At 41.1% G+C, this 22,457-nt stretch overlaps 1 protein-coding gene across 2 annotated transcripts in view; it reads right to left on the bottom strand.

Annotated features, from left to right (window-relative positions):
• Nucleotides 1-2,555: 2,555 nt before the first annotated feature.
• The window catches only part of GNG12 (G protein subunit gamma 12), a 71,544-nt gene continuing 51,642 nt past the window's right edge, over nt 2,556-22,457 (bottom strand). The window contains exons 1-3 of one of the 2 annotated variants that reach the window (XM_075615860.1): nt 20,108-20,159; nt 8,884-8,988; nt 2,556-8,402 (exon numbers count right to left, since the gene is read on the bottom strand). In XM_075615860.1, coding sequence (XP_075471975.1) covers nt 8,277-8,402; nt 8,884-8,976 — 219 coding nt within the window. In that variant the 5' untranslated portion in view covers nt 8,977-8,988; nt 20,108-20,159 and the 3' untranslated portion in view covers nt 2,556-8,276. Of the gene's footprint in view, nt 8,403-8,883; nt 8,989-20,107; nt 20,160-22,457 lie in introns of those variants that run through there. The other variant, XM_075615859.1, reaches the window with a different exon arrangement.

Raw genomic sequence — 22,457 nt, 5'->3', positions numbered from 1 at the left:
AGCTGCTGAGATACACTGACTGAAGGATTGGTCGAAACTGAAAGGCAGCCATTTAGTGAACCCTGGGCAGCAGGATCTTTGCCGATTGACCATGGGAGAATGAATCAATCGGCAGCTTAGGCAATTTTTTTTTTAAAAAAAAAATGTAAAAAAAGTGCTGCTTTGATCATTCCTGCTTCAGCACAGGTGGCTCAATCGGTACATTTGGGATATCCTTAAAAGTTGACCTGTTGGAGGTCTTGAGGACTATGAGTTGAGCATCCCTAGTGTACAAGACTAAGGGGGGGGGGGGGTGCAGAAATCTAGCTTAAACAACTAATTTTCCAAGGGAATCTAACACTTGGAAAAATATTCACGCACCAACAAGATGATACAGTAGTGTGTTAGCAAAATAATTCAGCTCTAAAATATTCAATGTTAAGCGGAAAAGACTCACTGTACCAGTTACCACACATTTTAATTAATTTCAAAATCATGTCTGAATGTAATTTGTCTGGATAATCCCTTCACAACTGTAAAGAGCCAATGAAGGTCTGCACTGCTGATTATGTCAGCTGCAAGAGGTGAACATATTTGCAAGTAAAATAGTAATTCCATCACTTTGTAACGGAAAATAAATGGTATATCCTTACAAAGAATAAAGTCATTTAAGGGCATTCAACTTAAGAGCATGAAAATGCATTACTGTACTTTGCTGTTATAGGTACATTTGACAGTATATACAGTATACACTAGAGTTGCAACAATGAAACAGGCTTCTAACATGAAGTCCTGAGTCTGCCATGAATAAATGGGACAGGTCATGTCCCCTCAGCTCTGCAGGGGCCCTGGGGAAAGTTGGCACCCAGGGAAACCTTTTGTCAGGCTGGTCTGTCAGACTTTATGTGCAGAATACAAACTATACTTTTTTTAAATTTTTTATTAAATCCCTGATTTTGATCACACATCAAGGCCGAGATTCACTCCGTGCTGATTCTAGCTATAGCATCACAGTCCAGGGATAACGGCCATTGACAGACCTTCAATTCTCACCCCCCCCCCCACCTCGCACCATGGCCCTTCCCAAATCTCCCCACCCCTGCTCCACAGATACCCCCTCCTCCATTCAACCTCCATTCGAGACCAACCCTCTGTTAAACCCCCCTCCCCCCCTACTCAATTAAGCACAAACAATGTTACCATTACGGAGCAATTAGCGAGTGGCATTTTGACCAATCAGAAAGCAGAGATTAGTGCCCGGAATTTAAATAATTTTAGCCTATAACGCATTATATCCCCTTTATTATTATGACAATGTTGTAAAGTGCTGTATACATTGTTAGCAGCACGGTGTAACATGGGCGTCCGCAGAATTTTTTTCAGGGGGGGGGGGGCATAATTTTAACGGCCAGTGCCCGGCGTGAAAGTGGTGGTGAGTGCACCATGGCGAGCGAGCCCGACCAGCATAAGGGGGGTTCCCCTCCCCCCCCGAGAAAATTTTGAAAAAAAAGTGGGCAAATGGTGCATTTTCAAGCAAATTTGAGAAAGCTTGAAGGTTAATAAAGCAATATTAAATATTAAAAAAAACACCATTGCATGCAGTTGCACCACATTATTCATACACACTCTCCCCCCCGCATCTCCCATCTCTCTCCCCCCCCTCATCTCCCATCTCTCTCCCCCCCCCTGCATCTCCCATCTCTCTCCCCCCCCCTGCATCTCCCATCTCTCTCCCCCCCCCTGCATCTCCCATCTCCCCCCCCTGCATCTCCCATCTCCCCCCCCCCCTGCATCTCCCATCTCTCCCCACCCCCTGCATCTCCCATCACACTCCCCCCTGCATCTCCCATCTCACTCTCCCCCCTGCATCTCACATCTCTCTCCCCCCCTGCATCTCCCATCTCACTCCCCCCCCCTGCATCTCCCATCTCACTCCCCCCCCTGCATCTCCCATCTCCCCCCCTCTGCATCTCCCATCTCTCTCCCCCCCTTGCATCTCCCATCTCTCTCCCCCCCTTGCATCTCCCATCTCTCTCCCCCCCCTGCATCTCCCATCTCACTCTCCCCCCCCCCTGTATCTCCCATCTCTCCCCCCTCACGGTGAGAGTGATTAGGGGTGCCGGGGTGCAGGAGGGAGGGCCAGAGGGAGAGTCTGGGTGCCGGATGGGGAGTTACAGCGCGAGAGAGCGGGAGGGCACGTGGCGGCCCCCACCCCTGCCCCCCCCCAACCTCCCCCCCCCCCAATCTCCCTCGCATCTCCATCTCTCCCTGGTCCCTACCGTATGCGGCCACGGGTTCAGCCGGACGGTGAGGCTGGAATGAAACAGACGGTTCGATCGAGGTGCTGGCTGGTGTGCAAAAGCGCGGGAGAGCGTGGCGGCCCCCACCCCGGCGTGACAGCTGCTGTTTACTTTCGCTAAAGCCCCGTCTCCCATCCAATCCCGGGCCGCGGCCCAGCATATTTTATTAAATTAATGCGAGGATCCAGGGGGGGGGGGGGGGGCAAGCGCCCCCCCTTGCGGACGCCCATGCGGTGTAACACAAAATATAAATGCACGAAACAAATGACTGACACATTGTAAATGGCTACAACATCAATGTATTTTGCATGATAAGATTTACAGTTTCATAATCTAGGATAAACTTCTGCTTAAGTCAGAACATTTCTTGATCCCGTTAACAAAAATATATACTAACATTAAATCATACAAAACATGTTTTTTTTTTTTTTTTTTTTACCAATTCAGGAATATTCATACATACTGTTTATGTGTTATAGATTCACTGCTAAAGGGTATTGCAACAGTTTGCTTTGCAACACAGCCACCCCTTCCCCAGCACTGAAGTGGTTAAAAACATAATATGTTTTAAGCCTCACCCACTGTGATATTTATCTTATATAAAAAATAATAATAATGAGCAAGAACAAATTTGTTTTTTTTTTAATGATCATTACTACAAAACATACATCGTTAACTACTAAAGTCGGCTGTCAGACTGGCAATGCAGTGCAAAGCAAGCCCAGGAGCTAAAGGGTCAGAATGAAAAATATGCAAGATACAAACCCCCTTGCAAAGGTTTCCATTAACTCTTGTGAAATTGTCAGTTTAGAAAAATATAGATTACAAAAATAGCTGCAGAATAAAAAGAGGAAAAAAGAAAAGTGTTCAGCAGATTTTAAATTTTTTTCTTTTTAGGTGATCCAAAAATATTTGCCAAGAGTAATGAACTCCAATATTATGTGGGGTTTGTAACCCAATACTGCTGTTGCCACCATCACCCAAAAATGCTGGGCGGCACAATGAGTAATAAGGTTGCCACAAACCTCAAATTTGACAGGTTAACCAGCCACGTGTTCTGACAACACACGCGCATTGTGAAAATCCCATTAATTAGTTTAATACATTTAGTACACATGGACTGAACACTCAAGTCAAAATGGCAAATCTTTTTTCACACTTAACACACAAGGTCAGGCAGGAGTGGACAACTCCAGTTCTCCTGGGCCACCAACGGGTCAGGTTTTCAGGATATTCTGGCTTCAGCACAGGTAGTTGTCAAATAGCCATCGATTGAGTCACCTGTGCGGAAGCAGTGACATCCTGAAAACCTGGCATGTTAGTGGGCATTGAGGACTGGAGTTTCCCAACCCTGCACTAGGTGACGACCACACGCACACAAAAAAAATGAAACATTCGGTTTTGGGTTACAGAAATGATTAATATTGGCCTTTACATTTGAATGCATCTTTGATCCTGTAGCGTATTCTGCAAGGAGCGAGATCACACAGATCAGAAACACACATTATGCCGCCATGTTGAGATTTTGTTATTTTCAGATTTATTTTCAGCTGTGTGCGCGTCACCTTTGGAAATGGTCATTGAAGAATTGTAGCTGCAGTCATCAAATATGAAAGGAGTCTGAAAAGGTGTTAAGGTGTCACAGTGCTGGTCAGTGCTGGAGGTCGTATACATCATTCATGTGGTTTCTGTCAGACTTTCAAAAACATTGCAAAATAGGTAGACTGAAGCAGCTCATGTTAGTTTGGCACATTCTTCAAACGATCCTTGCTGGTTTATAATGCAGATGTTGCTTTCAATATAAGTTAGTTACTTTACATCTCAGACAGGTGTGCAGCCCTGCTTTTCACCGTTATCTTTTGACATACAATCCTTCCACTGCAGCCAGGGATTCTGGGTAATGACATGCAAATGGAGCAGTGTCACCTTTTGCGTCATGTCCATTTCAACATGGATAACGATGAGGTTTTTTTTTTTTAACCCACCATGACATATATAATGCTCACCAATGCCTAGGCAAAGCAAACTGAATATTTGAACTTGTGTGAAACAAAGGGCGTTCTGCAAACCTATCAACACATTTGCTCCCCAATGTTTACTGCTACAATAATATGATTTGGCTGTTGTACCAACCAAGAATATTCAAATTATTCGGAAAAAAAAAAAATACCATCTTGGAATTCAGTTATTATTCTAACATGGCTAATTCTAGTGTAATGTTGTTTAATTAGAATAAGTTATGTTGTACAATCAGCACTTGACAAATTGCTCAAAATATGCGTGTCCTTCCCGGTATTACAGCTATTTTGATAATAAAAAAACAATGCCTGTAAATGAGTTGCACTATAGTTGAGTAATCAAAAACATGGTGGTAAAATGTTGGTAGACATTACAAACAAAATACTTTTTTGTTTTAATTACATACATCTCACGGTGGATACAAACACCAAGTATACCGATTGTATACACGTGGAACACCTTAACAGGGGTAGCCAACTCCAGTTCTCAAGAGCTACCAACAGGTCAGGTGTTCAGGATATCAATGCTTCAGTAGAGGTGGCTCATTGAGCCATCTGTGCTGAAGCTGAGACTGATTGAGCCACCTGTGCTGAAGCAGGGAAATCCTGAACACCTGACCTGTTGGTATCTCTTGAGAACTGGAGTGGGCTACCCCTGCGTTAACCCCATCACTGCTGACGATTACAGCTGTTTTTTCCTGCAGCACAGTATTTAATACACAACATTAACCACTATGGCACATAAGGAGTGTTCTCTAAAAAGTTGTGGTAACAAAAGGAGTGTCCTAAACAACATTTAATAAACCATTACATCTCCCCACCGCCATTTTTTTCTCCCTAAAAAAGAAATTAAAAATGTACTCATCAATATGGAGCACAAATGAAATAGAAGGTTACTGAAACATATCTACAATATTTTAGACACGTTGTGGTTGACACCTAAAATTTATGGCATTGTGTCAAAGCACCAGTTTTCCACACTAGATTAACAAGTGTTTTTAGCATACCCTTTGTTGCCCAATCTTGATTTCTGAAATGTTTCTCTTGGCTGTTTTAGGTGCATCAAAATGCGCACACCCACATTTTAAAAAGTGCAATCAGTGATACATGAGGTTGCTGATGCCCCCTCTTTCCAAGCCGTTAAAATGGAAAAACATGCCGTCAACATAATCAATATCTGCAACTTTGACAAATGTAACAATATCTGGTTCTCTCATTGGAAATAATTATTTTCCAATCTTCCTTTTAGGGTAAATCGGCCAGAAGGACAGATGGATATGTGGGCAATTTGGATGAAGATCTGAAGATTGACGATGGGATTGGTGTTTTGCGGCCTTTGCTGTACATTGGTAAGGTTGATACAGTAAAGATATGGGGAGGTGTGGAGTGGGGACTCTGCCTGTGCAAGCGCTTGCTGATCACAGTGACATCACACGGGGAGCAGCCAGAGGCAAAAACTCGTCTAATTTTAAACAAATAAATACAAAATACTTAGATGTCAGATTTGGGGGTGAGGGGTTCCCAGGCGAGACCCCTTAAACACATCATTGGAACTACTTCATTTGGTCCTAGTAGAGATTACCCCTTTAAATACTTGGCTTCAAACACTACACTGAAGTTATATAAAAGAATACACATTTCCTGTTTAGTTCAGATGTTTGGGTACAGTAGCGGTCTCAAACGTAACTAACAAATGCAGGCGTTTGTTGTGATAGGAACAGCAACCTACGGAATGAGTGCTGGATAAAGTATTTGACTATTAAGCTTGCATAGCAGTTGTAGGAATGTGTTGGTCATTCTTAAGGAGATTGTTGTCCGTGATCTTTAATGGACATCACAATAACTATTTGCTTTAACCGCTTTCTCGCGGGGTTATATGCTGCTGGGCCCTTCACCATTTATATTGTAATAGGATTTCACACACAAGTGTGACAGAACGGTTTAATCCAGGGGTTCGCAGCTCCAGTCCTCAGGACTCCCATCCCCCATCTCAACAGGACAGGTTTTAAGGATATCCCAGCGGCAGCACAGGTGGCTCAATCAGTCCCTACTTCAGTCTCAATCTTTGACTGAGCCACCTGAGCTGAAGCTGGGATATCCTTAAAACCTGACCTGTTGGGGGGTGGGAGGGGTCTTGAGAATTTGAGTTGCCCACCCCTGGGTTAATCAATGTTTTCTAAACATATATATTTTACCATTGTAAAAAGCCTCACAGTGCTTCTTCCACTGTGATGTATATGTGCACCATGTGGAGTACTCATCGGTACATACCTTGTAGTGTACAAAACATTTGTGGGGTGTTTGCATCCCATTGCTGCCAAACAGATAACTGTACATTGCAACCAATTCTGTTGCTCACCAGTCTGACAGCAGTGTGGATTATATTACACCCGTGCACCAATATTGGAAGGACATTAACGCGTGTTAAAAATCAGTTGACCGTGGCAGATCTTATGATTTACAAATAGGAAACAAAATACATTAAAGATAATGCAAAAAAAAAAAAATCTTAAAAATATATTATATAAAAATGTCAAACTTTATCATTAGCACTTTTTTCTTCTTTTTTTAGAACTCGGAATGAATAAAACAGTCAAGTTGGCCTGGGGGTAAAAAAGGTCATCAACGTGGAGACTTTCTGTAACAGGAACATCGTAATGTTTGGCTTGTATTCCTCCAATATAATGGGATAGTTAATACAGGACGAGCGCACATACAATGCAGGGCGGGGTGCGCAAACCTCGTCACTGTGAGAAAACAAATATCATATGGTGTTTCAGCATCCGATGGGATTCTGATCTTGTAATATATACAACGCAACAGCAGATTGCTTTAAGGTTGTTACACATCGAAATATGAGAAATCCACGATGCTCTGAAAATAACATTTGCATACAGGATTGTACCTCTCCTCAGATTCCCATAATGACATGTCATATATGCTTAGAGTCACAATTTCTGCAGTGGCCTCATTATATACGCCATGCTAGCACACAATTTCCAGATAGTAACCCAACCCCGTATGTGCCTTATTGCATTGCAAATATGAGTTCGAGATACGTTTCAGGTTTTGAAAGGATATTTGTTGTAAAATTGGTGAGAAAGTGGCAGGCTCATTATAAATCTCACAGATACATCATTTTGTGATTGTGTTTGTTTCGGTGTTCAGAAGTTTGGGTTCTTGCAAGATTCTGAGGGGGTCACATATACTTTGAATGGTATACCAGCTCAAAGACAGACCCTACGACACTAGAACCTTTAGGGATGAACTTGGGTTGGCTCGAGTTGTCAAAGTAAACAGAACATAGGAATGGCTGGTTATGACAAACTCAAAAGAGGGTAAATAGTACACAGTCTTACTTTCCCTAATTGCACCTATGCCTTATAGCAGGGGTGCTCAACTCCAGTCCACCCCCCCCCCCCCCCCACTGATTAGGTTTACAGGATATCCCAGCTTCAGCACAGATGGCTCAATAAGAGGCTCAGTCTTTGACTGGGCCACTTGTGCTGAAGCTGAGATATCCTGAAAACCTGGCCTGATGGGGGGCTGGGAGGAGGGTGGGCTTGAGCTGGAGAAGTTGAGCACCTCTGCGTTATATATAGTGTCGTCTGCCCTGCCAACCTGTGCAGCAAGCGGAGGCAACTTCGGTCTGGATCACTTCTTCTAGCAATACTTAAAACGTGATAAGTAGACACTGCATATTTAAAAAAACAAAACACACTGACAAAACGTTTGCCACCCTTATTCCTTGGTATCTTTTTTCATAAGTAATAACAGTTTTGGTTTTAAAAAGACCGTTTCCCATGAGTAATAAAGCTATAAAGAAAAAATATAGAAAAGAATCATTGGTATAGATTTACATGTTTTTTTTTGTTTTCTTAAGTGGTAACCAGAAACCCTTAAAATGATTGTACTAAGGATCGGGTTGCTGTTTTAAGCGAAGAAAGACGAGAGGTGATGTTCACTAGTAACGATTACACTACAATATAATGCAGGGTTTTTTGTCCTTAAACGGGTTTTCTGAAGCAGGGATGCCCATGAGCAAAGGGTCGTTCTTGGCATGTTCGTCACAGTAACGCATAAGGTCAGCAGATGCTTTAGAAACCTGGAAGGAAAGGAAGGGAAAATGTAACCATCTTAAAAAAAAAAATAATGGATTAAAATTTACATTTGTGCAGAAACTAAAACAAAACCAGTTCAACTGCTCTGTGCTTGTTCAACTGTCCAGAAGAACGTAATGTTTGGGAAATATGAAGTTAATGGCAGGCAGCCAGAGGTCACAGGCACGGAGTCATAAAGACCAGAAAATGAGCAATTCAATGAAAAAGCAAAAGTCAACCAACAGTTTGCGGGGCAGAACGTTTGGGGCAGAACGTTTGGGGCAGCTTTTGAAATATGTCCCGTTTGGGATTTTGAAAGGGTGCTTTTTTACCAGAAAAATGGTCAAACACACACACGAAAAATGGGAGCTTAAAATAAATAAATAAAATGAAAGGAGAAATTGTATTTTGGCACAAATCTCAGTGGCTTTAGTCTCCGTTTTCTCGCTGTCATTTTCACACACTTCGATCTCTAAAGCGGTGTACCTTTATTCTTTCTATGGAGGCTTCTACTTTTAGTTGCTGAACGGTTCTTCGTGCCTGTGCTATGTTATTCGTGCTGGTTGTTTTGGCAGACATCTTTGGTGAAATCTAAGAATAGAAGAGGGAAGAACGGATTAGCCGGAACCATCCACGTAATCAGAGCATTCCGAAGATATTTAAAGGCCACACACCCAACTCGTTGGTGCAGAGAGCAGCTATGTCTGGGAAAGCAACATGTGCAGGACATTCCACCAACAGATAGGCCAATCAAAACTACATTAAAAAAGATGCAGGTTACCAATGAATAACTCATTTTGGACCAAAATTAAGTTAGGGAATATGTATTATTATACAATTTACACAATGCCATGTCATGGTAACGCTTTTATCACTGGTGTGTAGCTATTCCCAATAGCCAAACCCAAGAAGTCCAGTGCTACAATAAAGCCGTTGGGATTACAAGTTAAGTGGTTCAAGAGAAAACAACCCAGAACAAAATAAAATAAAAAAATCACTTATCTGCAGTTTTATTAAAAGTTTAAGTCCTTCACTGGGGGGAGGGGACACCCTGCAACATTTTCTATTTATAGCAAATGTTTTTTTTTATATATATAGATCTTAGTTTAATACACAGCAATAGCTATTGTCCTTGCATGATCAGATGCACCTCTGTATGTAGGAGTCCCTTGCAAAGTAAACCCATTGCCAGCAAATAATAAAAAATAAAAGATGGGGAAAATAAATCAGCCTCATTATTAACTAAGTCAGGAGTGGCCAACTCCAGTTCAAGGGCCGCCAACAGGTCAGGTATTGGGGATATCCCTGCTTCACCACCTGTGCTGAAGCAGGGATATCACTATAACTGCTCAGCAGAGATTCTGTCCAGGCCTGTCCAGCAGGGGTTTAGCAATAGACACATTTCACACACAGCATTGTCCAACACTGAAAGCATTGGCAGTGCAGGGATTGTGCTAGAACAGGGCTGCATCATACAGAGGTCATGGACAGATCTGAGAAGATCAGCAGGATTCCTTTCCAGCATGCATAGCTCATGACCTCGCACGTTTTATCGTTATTCACCCTGAATGCAAATTATGACACATATTACGTTTCGTAAAGCCAAACGATCTGGCTACATGTTCGGGAACTTTTTATACCAAAATCACAATGTTGCTGCACAGAACAAAGAAATCAAAGAGCTTTTTGAAATACAAATGTCAGCATGACAGATCAGTCATAAAAAAAATTGGAAAGGTGGAGTTCAGCCAATTACCTTCTTGTTTAAACACTGTCCCTCATTCCCTGTAGATTGTAAGCTCTCACGAGCAGGGCCCTCATTACCTCCATCTGGCTAGGCAGGTTTCTCATAATTTGACAATGACATAGTTGCATACAAACCTGTGTACCCCCGCTGCACTACACAATATGCTCATGCTTTACAAATAAACGACAATGGCAAAAAAGAACCAGATTTCTGTGCATAGTTATAAAGTTAACTATGATCTGGTCTGCTTAGGAAACCAACACCAGCTTAACTATTAAATACTTTCATTTCCTTACTCTGGGCTGCAGAGCAACTGCTTACAATTCACAACAAAAGTATATATTAAAGACAATGCCCAAACCCCCCCCCAGCAAAACTATCACCATCCGTTAACAAGATGGACTGGTTTGGAGGCGGTTGATCAATCATTAGAGAACTGTATTAAGGGCTCCGGTTGCTTGATAAAAAGCTGTACAACATGTATACTTCCCTACATTTTACAATCATAAAACATTTCTTTTGACTGGGTCCTTGCATTTCCCTACCGATTATAAACTTTGTCGTTCGTTTTTAACCAGCCATTTTTGGTATTTGCAAGAAACCCGGAGAAGATTTGGCAAAACACCGGTATTCTGTAAAAGTAAACATTCTTATATGTCCCTGGATTTAACAAATGCTCACGTGAGGTTTTGAGCAAGGGGACAATTTGTATAATTGTCCTAAATGTATCAATCATAAACCGTGCGTTTAAACCCGCCCCCAAAAAATTATAAATGTATATATTAACACCTTCTACTGCAGAGACATTGTGCTAATTAATTCAACAATAAAACAATGTCATGGAAAAGTGAAACGAAGCGGTTGCACCTGTTTAAACAGACGTAGTTGTGTCCCAGCCCCAAATGTAAAGTTTGAGTTTAATCCTTGTCAACATTTCCCGTTTAACCCCTCAAAAACCATTGTCATTTTGTTCCTAAAGAGCCTGACGGAACACCCTTAACGCGTCACAGTGCAGTAGCCCGAAAACCTCCCCTTAGGGACCATCAGCTATAGGTGAATGCATGCATGTATTATTTTATATAGTGCCAACAACATACGCAGCACTTCACAAAATGGACAGTAGAATACAGGGGAAATATACAAGTAGTGCATAAAGAGAGATTAGATAGATATAGATCTCCCACGTACAAGATACCATACCATAGTAATGCACATCAAGAGGCCAACCGTTGGCTTCCCCACTAACCTAGTCTGTCTCTGGGCTATCAGAAGAGGTCGAGACCCACTGTGGCTGAATGCAAGACTTCTGGTAACAAAACAATATATTGCATAGTTGTTACACTAATGCACATAAATCAAATGACTCATTTATCGGTTGTTAAGCATAAGCTCTATAAAATAAAGACCAGTAAACAAAACGTAACAACGCGTAGAGACAACCAATGTGAGGCTGTAATATCTGGTGGATACTTTATTGGGAGGGACTGGTATGCAACGTATCTGCTAGATGGTATTTGTTGTTGCTGTATGAGTCTTTAGGCTTCGCATGATGACGCGAGCGGGAGCTACGAAGAAAGTCAAGTGTGACAGTTGTTTGCAGCTGCAAAATACCCACGGGTTGCTTCACTAAAGTACGATAGCCAACATGAATTATTAAATGGTAATTGTTGCACTTGAATCTAAAATGAGGTGCCATTGTGCAGTTTTTAGAAACACAAACAAAATAGATTTTTTTTTTAAATCAATAGAAATGCTTTAATTATCAAAACAGTCTCTTCCAGTGAGAGGACACACTGCCCTTTCCATACCCCTCAAAAAAAGCAAATATTGGCGACTGACAAAGGAAAATAGTCACTAACTTTTTATACTAACAGATGAGCCTTACAAAAAAAACCTCATTTACCTAATTCTCTCACCAGAATGAAATTGCAACATTATTGCACTAGCAATCCAAAAGATAGTTTCTACAACTGTGCATACAAAGCATGTGCAACGTGAGATTAGCTAGTCATTAATGCAACAAATGATGTTACAGTTTCTAAATGTTGAGTATTCTGCATGTCAAGATTCTTAGGATGAAATAGGAGCCATTGAGATCGAATATCCAACAATGTTCAGTGCAGTTTGAGAGCTTATCAGTAATACTCATCTATCATGAGATTCTCACCAGCATCTCAAATCTCCTTTTCCAGGTGGGTTTTTGGACCATTTAAGGTGCAAACCCGCTTAGTACCAAAGTGAACCAATGGCAGTAGCATGTTTACTGGTTAAATGTACAAGTGACATCATCAAAAATTATATGACACAGATCCTGTTGGGGACTAAAAACATCGATCTATATTTAATAAAATGTGATTGCACTAATGCAGGTGCGCTGGTCCTTCGTCTATTGGATATACTACTCTTTACTGATCCAAAAGGAGCGTCTTCCCACATGGTGATGTTATATTGTCTCAATGGTTCTGCTCCCAATAAAGCCTCAAGATAGACAGATTCATCATCAGCTGTTCGATCTGCTGCTGGATGAAGGATACATACACTGACTTTGTAAAAATGTATTCATAGTGACCAGAGTTTTAATGGTCTTTACCAAATAATTTGACACACACACACACACACACACACACACACACACACACACACACACACACACACACACACACACACACACACACACACACACACACACACACACACACACACACACACACACACACACACACACACACACACACACACACACACACACACACACACACACACACACACACACACACACACACAAAATTAAAGGTCAGTAATCACCAGACAAGGAACCCAATTGATTTTTACACAGGGAGCAAATGGGTAATCATGTTACTTTAGGGGAATTTAATACTTCTAAGGCTGCTCCCATGGTGCCTGCACGTGGCATCACGCTCGCCTGTTGCTGGAGCGTTTACATGGTTTGTTGGATTGCTCGACGGGGGGGGGGGGGGTGTGTTGTGCCATTTGCTGAACCGCGTACGTGACCCGGACGTCGCCCGCAAGTGCAATCTACGTCCACGATCATTGTCTTACAGAATTTTGATTGCGCTGCTCGCGCTATCCATGGATGCGGCCTAAAGCAGGCAATTTTTGCACCATTTCATTTTTTTTTACATTATTTCTCTTTTAATATACACAGCCTTTGATTACCTTTATTGAAAACCAATTACCTAAACTGCCGATCAATTAATTCTCGTGATCAGCAAAGATCCTGCTTTTCTGATTTCACTAAATGGTCGCCTTTCAATCAATCCTTCCGTCAGTGTAACTCAGCAGCTACAATGTATTCTTATATTACGAAGGCAACTATCTATTGTTACAGTTTGCAGCTCAAACTGCTAGGAAATTTTTCAGCAAATTATCAAAACAGGAAAGTGTTGCAAATATCTTGCACTGCTGGGGAGGTGGGCTAAAACTCGCTATAGAAATCAAAGGACGCTTTAAAACTCATTAAAATATTATTAAGAGTTGAATAAAATACAGTATTATCCAATACTACAGAACTGATTAAACACACGTGTAGGATATTGCATGGATTGCTCCATAAGCAGCATTTCCCTCACGTGGCAATGAAACGAACGCACAAAATGCATTGTATCAGAAAATAGAACGGAACAGGAGACGTCGGTGAGAATGTCCTAGCAGAGGAAGAAATCCTGAGTAAGTATGATTTTATTAAAAGGGAAGGGCACTAACTTACTGCATCTTCATTTAAAAATGTACGGTTCAGAAGGGAGGAGAGTTAGCAGGATGCCAACTGTGCCAAAGACACCTGAACATGTACATAGGTTTGTTTCCTTGTGCTAGAGGCGAATTCAACACCGGACAATTTTGCAGCAAGAGAGCGAGTTAATGACGTGCTAAACTTTAAAACCACACACGGCCCCTCTGCATTTCCTGTTGTGCAACAATACAAATGAACTTTAACGCTAGGCTCCCGTAACAGGCAAGAGGAATCTGAAAGTGTCGTTTACGAGAAGTCAGGAGAGGCAAGGAGCCAAGTTTCTCATGGACCGGGTCGATCCCTACAGAGCAGAGAGTCGTGTCAGTAAAAAGGCATCCAGAGCCACGTGCATCACGGTGCCAGACACTTCCAGCGTCACTATCCACACAATAGGAATTGTACAGTTAACTAGCCTCTTTATGGCAAGAGCGGTTTGTGATTCCAGCATTTAAACACAGTTTTATCTTCAGCTTTCTGAAGAGTCTACTTAGAGATCTAGAAGCCAGGGCTTGTATGCAAAACATGATATGTACAAAGAAGGAAAGAAACAGGACACTGTACCATGTTGATTAGGGATTTACATATGTAGCATAACAAATGTGTGTGTGTGCTAATTATGGGCAAATACCTTAAAATGACAATAAGTTGGTTCTTATTTGCTATTTTGCAAAATGTTTGAGTATCAAGCAAAAAACGTTGTTTTTGGCACAGTTTAACTCATGCATGTGTGTAACATTTGCCTTGAAACCTACTCCTGCTGTGCAAGAAACTTCTTGCTGTGCTCTTTCATCATCACATCCCCATCACCCTCCCCTCTTACAAAAGCAGATCAATACAACTCCTGTCTGTAACATGCTGCCTGACATGGCACAGTATGTATGCATGTATAAATCAACATCATTATTTATGGTTGATTATCTTAATCAACCCCCCCCCCCCCATAAGATTTTAAGGATATCCCAGCTTCAGCACAGGTGGTTCAGTCGAAGCCACCTGTGGTGAAGCAGGTATATCCTTAAAATCTGACCTGTTTGGGGGGAGGGAGGGTCTTGAAGACCGAGTTAAGCACCCCTGATATAGAAAACAGTCACTTTAGTTTCAACAAACTCTGTACCCAGTCAAACGTCTCCTGGAGGATAAACACTACCACATTTCTTTAAGGTTTCATCAACTGGGACAGCATTACCAGAGTCGGAAATATATCAGAAGTAGACAGGCTGCTGGAAGATGTAATGCCATTTATATTTTGCGTTGTGTATGGACATTGACCGATTTGGACAGACACACACACACACACACACACACACACACACACACACACACACACACACACACACACACACACACACTGCTAGATGTAGAGGAGATGTTCGGTCAGCTAAAAACTTTGAGAAAACTACAATTTGTTGCAGGTTCTGATTTTTATTTGGTAAACAGGAAAAATCCCTCACATTACATTGTTTTACCACACAAAAGTCCCTTTTTATATCAGTGTGAAAGGGAGGAAGTATTATACACCCACAAGGTTTATATGCTTCCTTCAACATTGTTGTCACACGTGAAGGGACTTCTGCAGACAGATGTCCAGGAACACCGCTCCCTAATGGCTAGTATATTATTTATACTGAACCGTGTAGTATGCACATGTTGAGAAAAAATAAAAATCAAAGTGTTAGAGGGGTGCGCAAAGTGGGGGCAGTGGCGCTTACAGAGGCCCCACGCGCTTCCCGAAGGCATTTAAATTAAATGCCGGGGGAGCGGCGAAAGCCTCCATAAGGTCCATTACCTTGGCTCAGACTGCTTCTGGCAACGCAGCGTCAAATGATGTCACGCCGCATCGCTATGGCAACGTGACGTCAGGACATCGGAGCCAAGGTAAGGAGGGACAGCGTGAGCAGGGGGTGGGGGGGGAGGAAGGGGGATGGGATGAGCCGGCAGGGGAGAAAGATTGCGCACCCCTGGGTTAGAGGAATAAAAAGAAGATTTCCAAGACTATAGTCTAGTTTCTATTTTCTAATTCTTATCCCTCAGTAGCCAAATGTTTAGACCGACCTTCTCTGCCATTGTAAATACAGGCCGAATTCCATAACTTGACTACCCTTTGCTTTGTATAAAGTAAAATCCTCTATCCTGCGATGTTAATTGTACAGTATGTGGGTTGAATAGGAAATACAAACTATTTGTATAGTTTACGGATATATCCATCTATATTATGGACATTCATATGGTCATCTCTGGCAGAAAGATGGTTGCTTTAGGGGAGATACTATGGGCTTCACTGCCAAAGCATCAATTGCCCCATATGGCAACTACATTTATCGTCAACTTTGTTCAAGTGGCACAATCTCCCTTTGAAGCTGCAGTTCAAGCAATATTCTACATGTGTTTTTTTTTTTTATATATAAATCCGTTCTGTGCTATGAGAAAATACTTGTAGCATTAAAAGAAAAAAGTTTTAAACGCTTTAATGCATTATAATATAACAAACATTTTTTGTTTGTATAGCAACCCTTTACAAAGTCACATCCCCTTCCGAAACAGGTTCTGGTATACCCCTGCCCTCGCATTGAATCAATTGTATCTAGTGACTGCTTGGTCACATGAACACACACACACACACACACCACGGGCACTCTTCTGCAGCATTGACAGGGATTTAGTGAACCCCCGAGCTGAATCTTCACCGATCGATCACTTAGCTAATCACTTGTCAGTGTGTAGATTGTATTGATGCACTAATTGAAATGTTTTATTTTTTTAAACTGCAGCTTTAACAGCAACCTCAGAACTGTTCTGTATATTCCAGAATAAGTACAAAGAATGGTGCACTCACGGTACTGGGCACAAACTACCACAGGTGCTCAGCAACAGTGGGTCCATGCAACACAGTCTGCCGATAATCCATCATGGGAGAGAAGTGGCACTCAAATGGGCTTTCACAAAAATAGAAAGTGTATTAATGCAGAGATCGGACGGTTCAGTCCGCTTGCAAACCTTTATCATCAAGATTCACCTTTTGATAAAGGTTCGCAAGCGGACCGAAACGTCGATATCTGCTTGTATACGGATAACGCTCAAAGAATCCGCCCTCGTGTATTGTATAAGTAGACCCCCTTGTTGCTGGGTGCATGAGTCACTCCCCAGAATCTCCAAAGTGAGAACCTTCGGACTCAGAAAAAAAAACACGATATAAAAATGCACACAGCGCACTGGGGACCAGTATAAAAACGACATTTAATATAGGTCCCATGAACCTATCAGATCTCGCCATGCTAGTTTAATGTTAAATGTTTGGTTATTTTAACTAATTGTTCGGTTCATGGGACCTGTATTAAATGTCAATTTTATATTAAACCCAGGTGCACATTTTTTTTTATATCGCTCTGCATGAATACATTTTCTATTTTTATGAAAGACAATGCGTGCCACTTTTCTATTTATTCCAGATTAAGGACAGGAGCAAAATTACACTCTGCCTTTACTAAATGTCATATATATTTATGTTGTCTATATAAATAAAAAATAATGCACATGCTAATATAAAGTACAACCACGTAAGGGTCTTGTATATGGCATTACACACTTACTTCTTGGCCCTCAGGGAGCATCTTTGTGAAGGTTCAGCATGTGGTGTTGCTATAGTGTTTTTACATATTGAGAGGGTATATTCCATATTAAAGGCACGAATTAGAAATCTTAACAAGTATGGCCAACGCAGCTCTCAATATTCACTTTCCCTGCTCTTTATCATAGTTCATGAAGGTTTATCCAATACAAAAATCAGACAAGTGAACCTGAAATGTGGATGTTTATCACCCAAAAAGGAAGTGTGTCCCCATTTTACATATCCACAAAAATAAATTGTTTTTTTATTTTCCCAGCACAACTTTTTATTTAACCCTTTCCCTACCAGCAGCCTGTAACATTGTAAGAACAAACAGAGAATGCACTCCAAGGACTGATGCTCCAAATAGTACAAATGATATCCACGTAATGAATAAATAAAAAGCGCTACTGATCAGTGTCCTGATAATTGAATACATAAACCAGGGAGTGGAACTGTGTACCCGAGACTGACCATCAGGACGGGGCTAAGATGTGGTAAGGAGAAAAAGTAAAATAGCCAAGCCTTGTTCCCTGCACGGAACTATACTGCGGTGAGCAGTATACAAGCTGTAAACCGCCTGAACCCATTCTTTTTTACTAGCCTGTAACATTGCTTAGCAATGCACCTCAGGCTTCCCTAGCAATAAAGGCTAAAAACCACAGCAAAATACGTCATTTTACTTTTTATAAAACCCAAATACAAAAAGAGTGGATACTCTAAAATCACAGTACGGTAACAATATATCTGTTTTCAGAGTAGGCTTGTAGCTTTCACTCAGTGGAACTGGCACAATCCATCTCAGACGAGAAACAAAGGGCTGACCCAGCAAGACAAGTAATCAGGTTATACAACATGACCTATAAATCCAGTGACCTATTCTGGCAAGAAGTTCATAAAGCCTCCTATAAACTCTGCTGCTGCTGTCGTAATTCATGTAATAGATTTTTTTTACCCCTGGAAGGGATTGCAAGTGAAATGCAGAGTGAGGGGCCTCAGGCCTTCCCTGTCCTGAGCTTATCTGCAGGGATTTCAACCGGTCTTTGTTAAAGAGCCTGCAGTGTCAGATAAGGGCGCAGTGAAGGAAACACTGCTCTGGAAAGGTCGAATTAAAAAAAGTTGCTAAGCAATACAGCCGAAAAAGCTGCAGTCACCTCAAATAATCCCTTTTCTGCTAGAAAGGCTTGCGACAATGCAACACATTGTAGGCACCTAATGCACAGTTGGAATCAACCTGCAGCAACCTTTCAGTTTTGCCACCTGCAATTGTCATGGTCCCTTATTCAAGAGAACATTACAAAAGGGTCTGGAATTCACATTACGTGACTATCTGGTTTTCAAGGTGGGACACGAATTAGTGAATTAAATAGGTTTGCTGTATAGAATAGATTTTAATTCATCCCATTCACGATTACAGAGGTCTAGCAATACTGCAGACCTCTGGCATTTAGGGAGTTCAAACAAAGAAGGTTATTTACTGAACATATCAAACAGTTGCTATTGTTTACTGAAGATAGGTGGCTCAGGACCAGAGAAGATATGAGCCCTTATGAAGAGAAAACAAAATAAACCACACATTTTAATGGTTTAATGGAGATTTATGTGGACGGTGGTAATTAAACCCAAACCTACAACAAATGGCTATTTCAAATAATAGAATATCTTTAATTAATAGGTTACATTTTTTCCAAGACATATCCTAACCACAGGATTCAAAACTTATTGTGACACCAGATTTATACATTAAAAAACTACCAGGGGTAGGTTTATAGATTGAAGACCCATAGCACAGCATTTACAAAATGGTGTAAAATAGGTCGTTTACAAAGGAAAATATATGCAAATAAGCACACGTGTATGCTCACCGTGTTTTGTAATCTATGGACCAAGTTTGATGCAGAACATTCTATACCAAAATACACTCAATGTTGTACAAATCAGCTACTTCTATAAGAACATACTTTACCAGAACAGAAATTCTGCACTATGACCCAATCACTAGTCTTGCTTGTGCATCAACAAATGCAGACTTCAGCCGGATCTCCCGATATCCCATTCATTTACAGTATTGTGAGATCAGACACCTCAAATCTCCTTTTAGATAAGGGAATCTTTACTATCCTTTGCTATTCTCTACAAATGTATATGTGCCAGCCTGGGACTTATATGCCTGCTTTAAGCACTGCTGTTCAGATCACATATAAGTAGTGTAGACAGGGCCTTTGCCTGGATATTAATTCAGAAGCCAATTGTACAGTTGTTAAGGGAACAGTAAAATGTAAACACACACAGCCACAGGTTGTTTGTGCATCAAGAGTCATGTGAAAGCAGATGCAACCAGTGTGTGTGTAAATTGGGGGTTGGTAATGTAGTCATCAGGCCAACAGGAGCATTCATGGTCGTCTTGTGTTTGTTTCAGTATCGATTTAATTTGCATGATGTTTAATGAAAGTACTACAGGTTGTTCCCACTTCACTGTGAAACACCTTAAACAATGAGAAATAAATGACACAAATGACCCAGAATGTGAAAGTTTGATTGAACAGGAAAGAGAAACAAAAATGTGTCAAAACACAACAGTGGGCCCCTTCCCATAACTAGGACTGACCTTTACAGTGATCAGCGAGAATACATAAGCAAACACCAGACTCTTCCTCGTTACTGCATGTTATCCACATCACCTGTTCAGCACTAGTATCATTTAGAGATTCTTCTTTAGCCTTTAATTCCTGTATAATCCTACATCCCAACTAATTACAGCTAATACCCTTTGATTTTGCTACAGCGCACAGCCTGATCAAAACACGTCTTACTACCGGTGACGTTTTTCTGCTAACAATTCCATTTTGAAATTACACGGAACACTTAAACAGCCAATGCTCAATTACAAAAAAAATATTCTTCTTGTAAAATGCAACAAAAACCTTTATGTTCATTATGTTTTCAAATCCAGCCAGGCTCACTTACGTTTAACACCATAAATATAATAAGCAAGCTACTTCATAACACATACCCCTTGTATGATCTTGGAGTAGTCTAATAGAAGTATTTTGCTAGATCAATTGTTAGTGATGCGAGGATTCTGTCAGAGATAGTATCAATCCAGTCTCGGGACATGCACATGGTAAAAAGCCATTCATTGTTTATCCAAGTGCTAATTCAAGAGGTAATTCAGTCTAAATTCTTACTACAATAAAATGTGCACTTGCCATTTTATAATAAAACGTCAAGTACATAGGAGTAGGAAACACAGTAATTAGGATAAACGGCAAACTTTCTTCTAAAATGAACAAACTTTTTCCTGTGGCCCTGCACAGCATTAAATTGGTAAATACACAACTATCTTGGAAAGGAGAGATCTTGGTAACGGCTTACGGTAGTGAAAAGATTCCACAACACAAACACAGTAATTATATTGGATTTGTTTGTCACAGAACATTGTTATGCTTAGACATTGGGGGTTTTTTTTCCTTCTATTTTTATTCCCACCAAAGATGTAATAGGACACTTGTATATTACAAAAATAATGAGAAGGATGAAGACAGAAAGAATGATTCAGGTATTTAGACCTCTCAGTGGGAAATTCTCACTGTGGATGACCACCTACTGGGATAATTAAAAGGCTAACCACTATTTTACAGGGAGTGTTATGGGGGTGGAGAAAACTTTGGGACAAGCAAAGAACCTGGAGAGGAGTCAATTAACACATAGGTGTTAAATGCAATGTGGGACAGAGATAACATGGCGAGTTTCTCCCAGAGCAGCACAATAACCATATGCAAGACCATTAACCCTTCTGATTTGTCACAGAATAATCCTGGTAAATGTAAAAACCAGACTAATGCATCAGAAGATGCAGTCCAGTGTACACACATCTTTATATATTTGTATATTTGTATAGGTTGATAATGCATTTTATTAAACCACAGATCGTGTAGATACATCTGGCTGTGATGCTCCTCAATGGGCCAATAAGAATGTCACGTGTAAATCAATTTAATCCTCACATTAAAAAAAAAAAAAAGCGTGTACCGAACTTTCAAAACATCGCCGGTCTCCGCTTCGTGCGCAAACCCTGCGCATACACAGGAGAAAAATGTAACCTGTGACGGAAGCAAAGGTCATTCAGGTCTGTTCTAGAGGGTGTGCTTGCTGCGCCGTGCGTGGCCCAGTTATAGATGGCTGAGGTTAGTCAGCCTTTCTATAATAGGACCGCGTGCGCACACGGCAGTGAGTGTGCATCCGGCCAACAACGGGGAAAATAAAGATTTTGCGCCGCTGAAATGTATGTATGTATGTGCGTGTGTATATGCGTGTACAATCTTAATAAATAACACACACACAACACACACACAACACACACACAACACACACACAACACACACACAACACACACACAACACACACACAACACACACACAACACACACACAACACACACACAACACACACACAACACACACACAACACACACACAACACACACACAACACACACACAACACACACACAACACACAACACACACAACACACACAACACACACAACACACACAACACACACAACACACACACAACACACACCCTCCCAAGCAGTAAGTGTTGTAGATTATGTACTATTTGTTCCTCAACATATTGGTAACAATATTAAAAATGCTGAAGAGGGCTACACTTTATTGTAGCACTTACAGCAGTGTTTAACAATGGTTCTCTGGGCATGCCTAAAGGGTTCATTGTAATTTTCAGGTCATTTTAAAATTGTACCAAATACAGAAGAATTTACAATGCATCTGATCTCAGAATAGCTATTAGACAGGGTTGAGGTTCCTCAGAATTTCACTTTGTGGTTTCCAACTTTTCTTGGTTAAGGAACCCTGTCTTACGGACTATATCCAAGGAGGGTTGGCTATGCCAATTGTGAGTGCTACAACATTAGGTTTTTATTCTTGATTATCAGAGAGT

The sequence above is a fragment of the Ascaphus truei genome, chromosome 10 (assembly GCF_040206685.1).
Source record: "Ascaphus truei isolate aAscTru1 chromosome 10, aAscTru1.hap1, whole genome shotgun sequence".
In the NCBI taxonomy this organism is placed as follows: Eukaryota; Metazoa; Chordata; class Amphibia; order Anura; family Ascaphidae; genus Ascaphus; species Ascaphus truei.
This window is presented reverse-complemented; position numbering and strand designations above follow the sequence as displayed.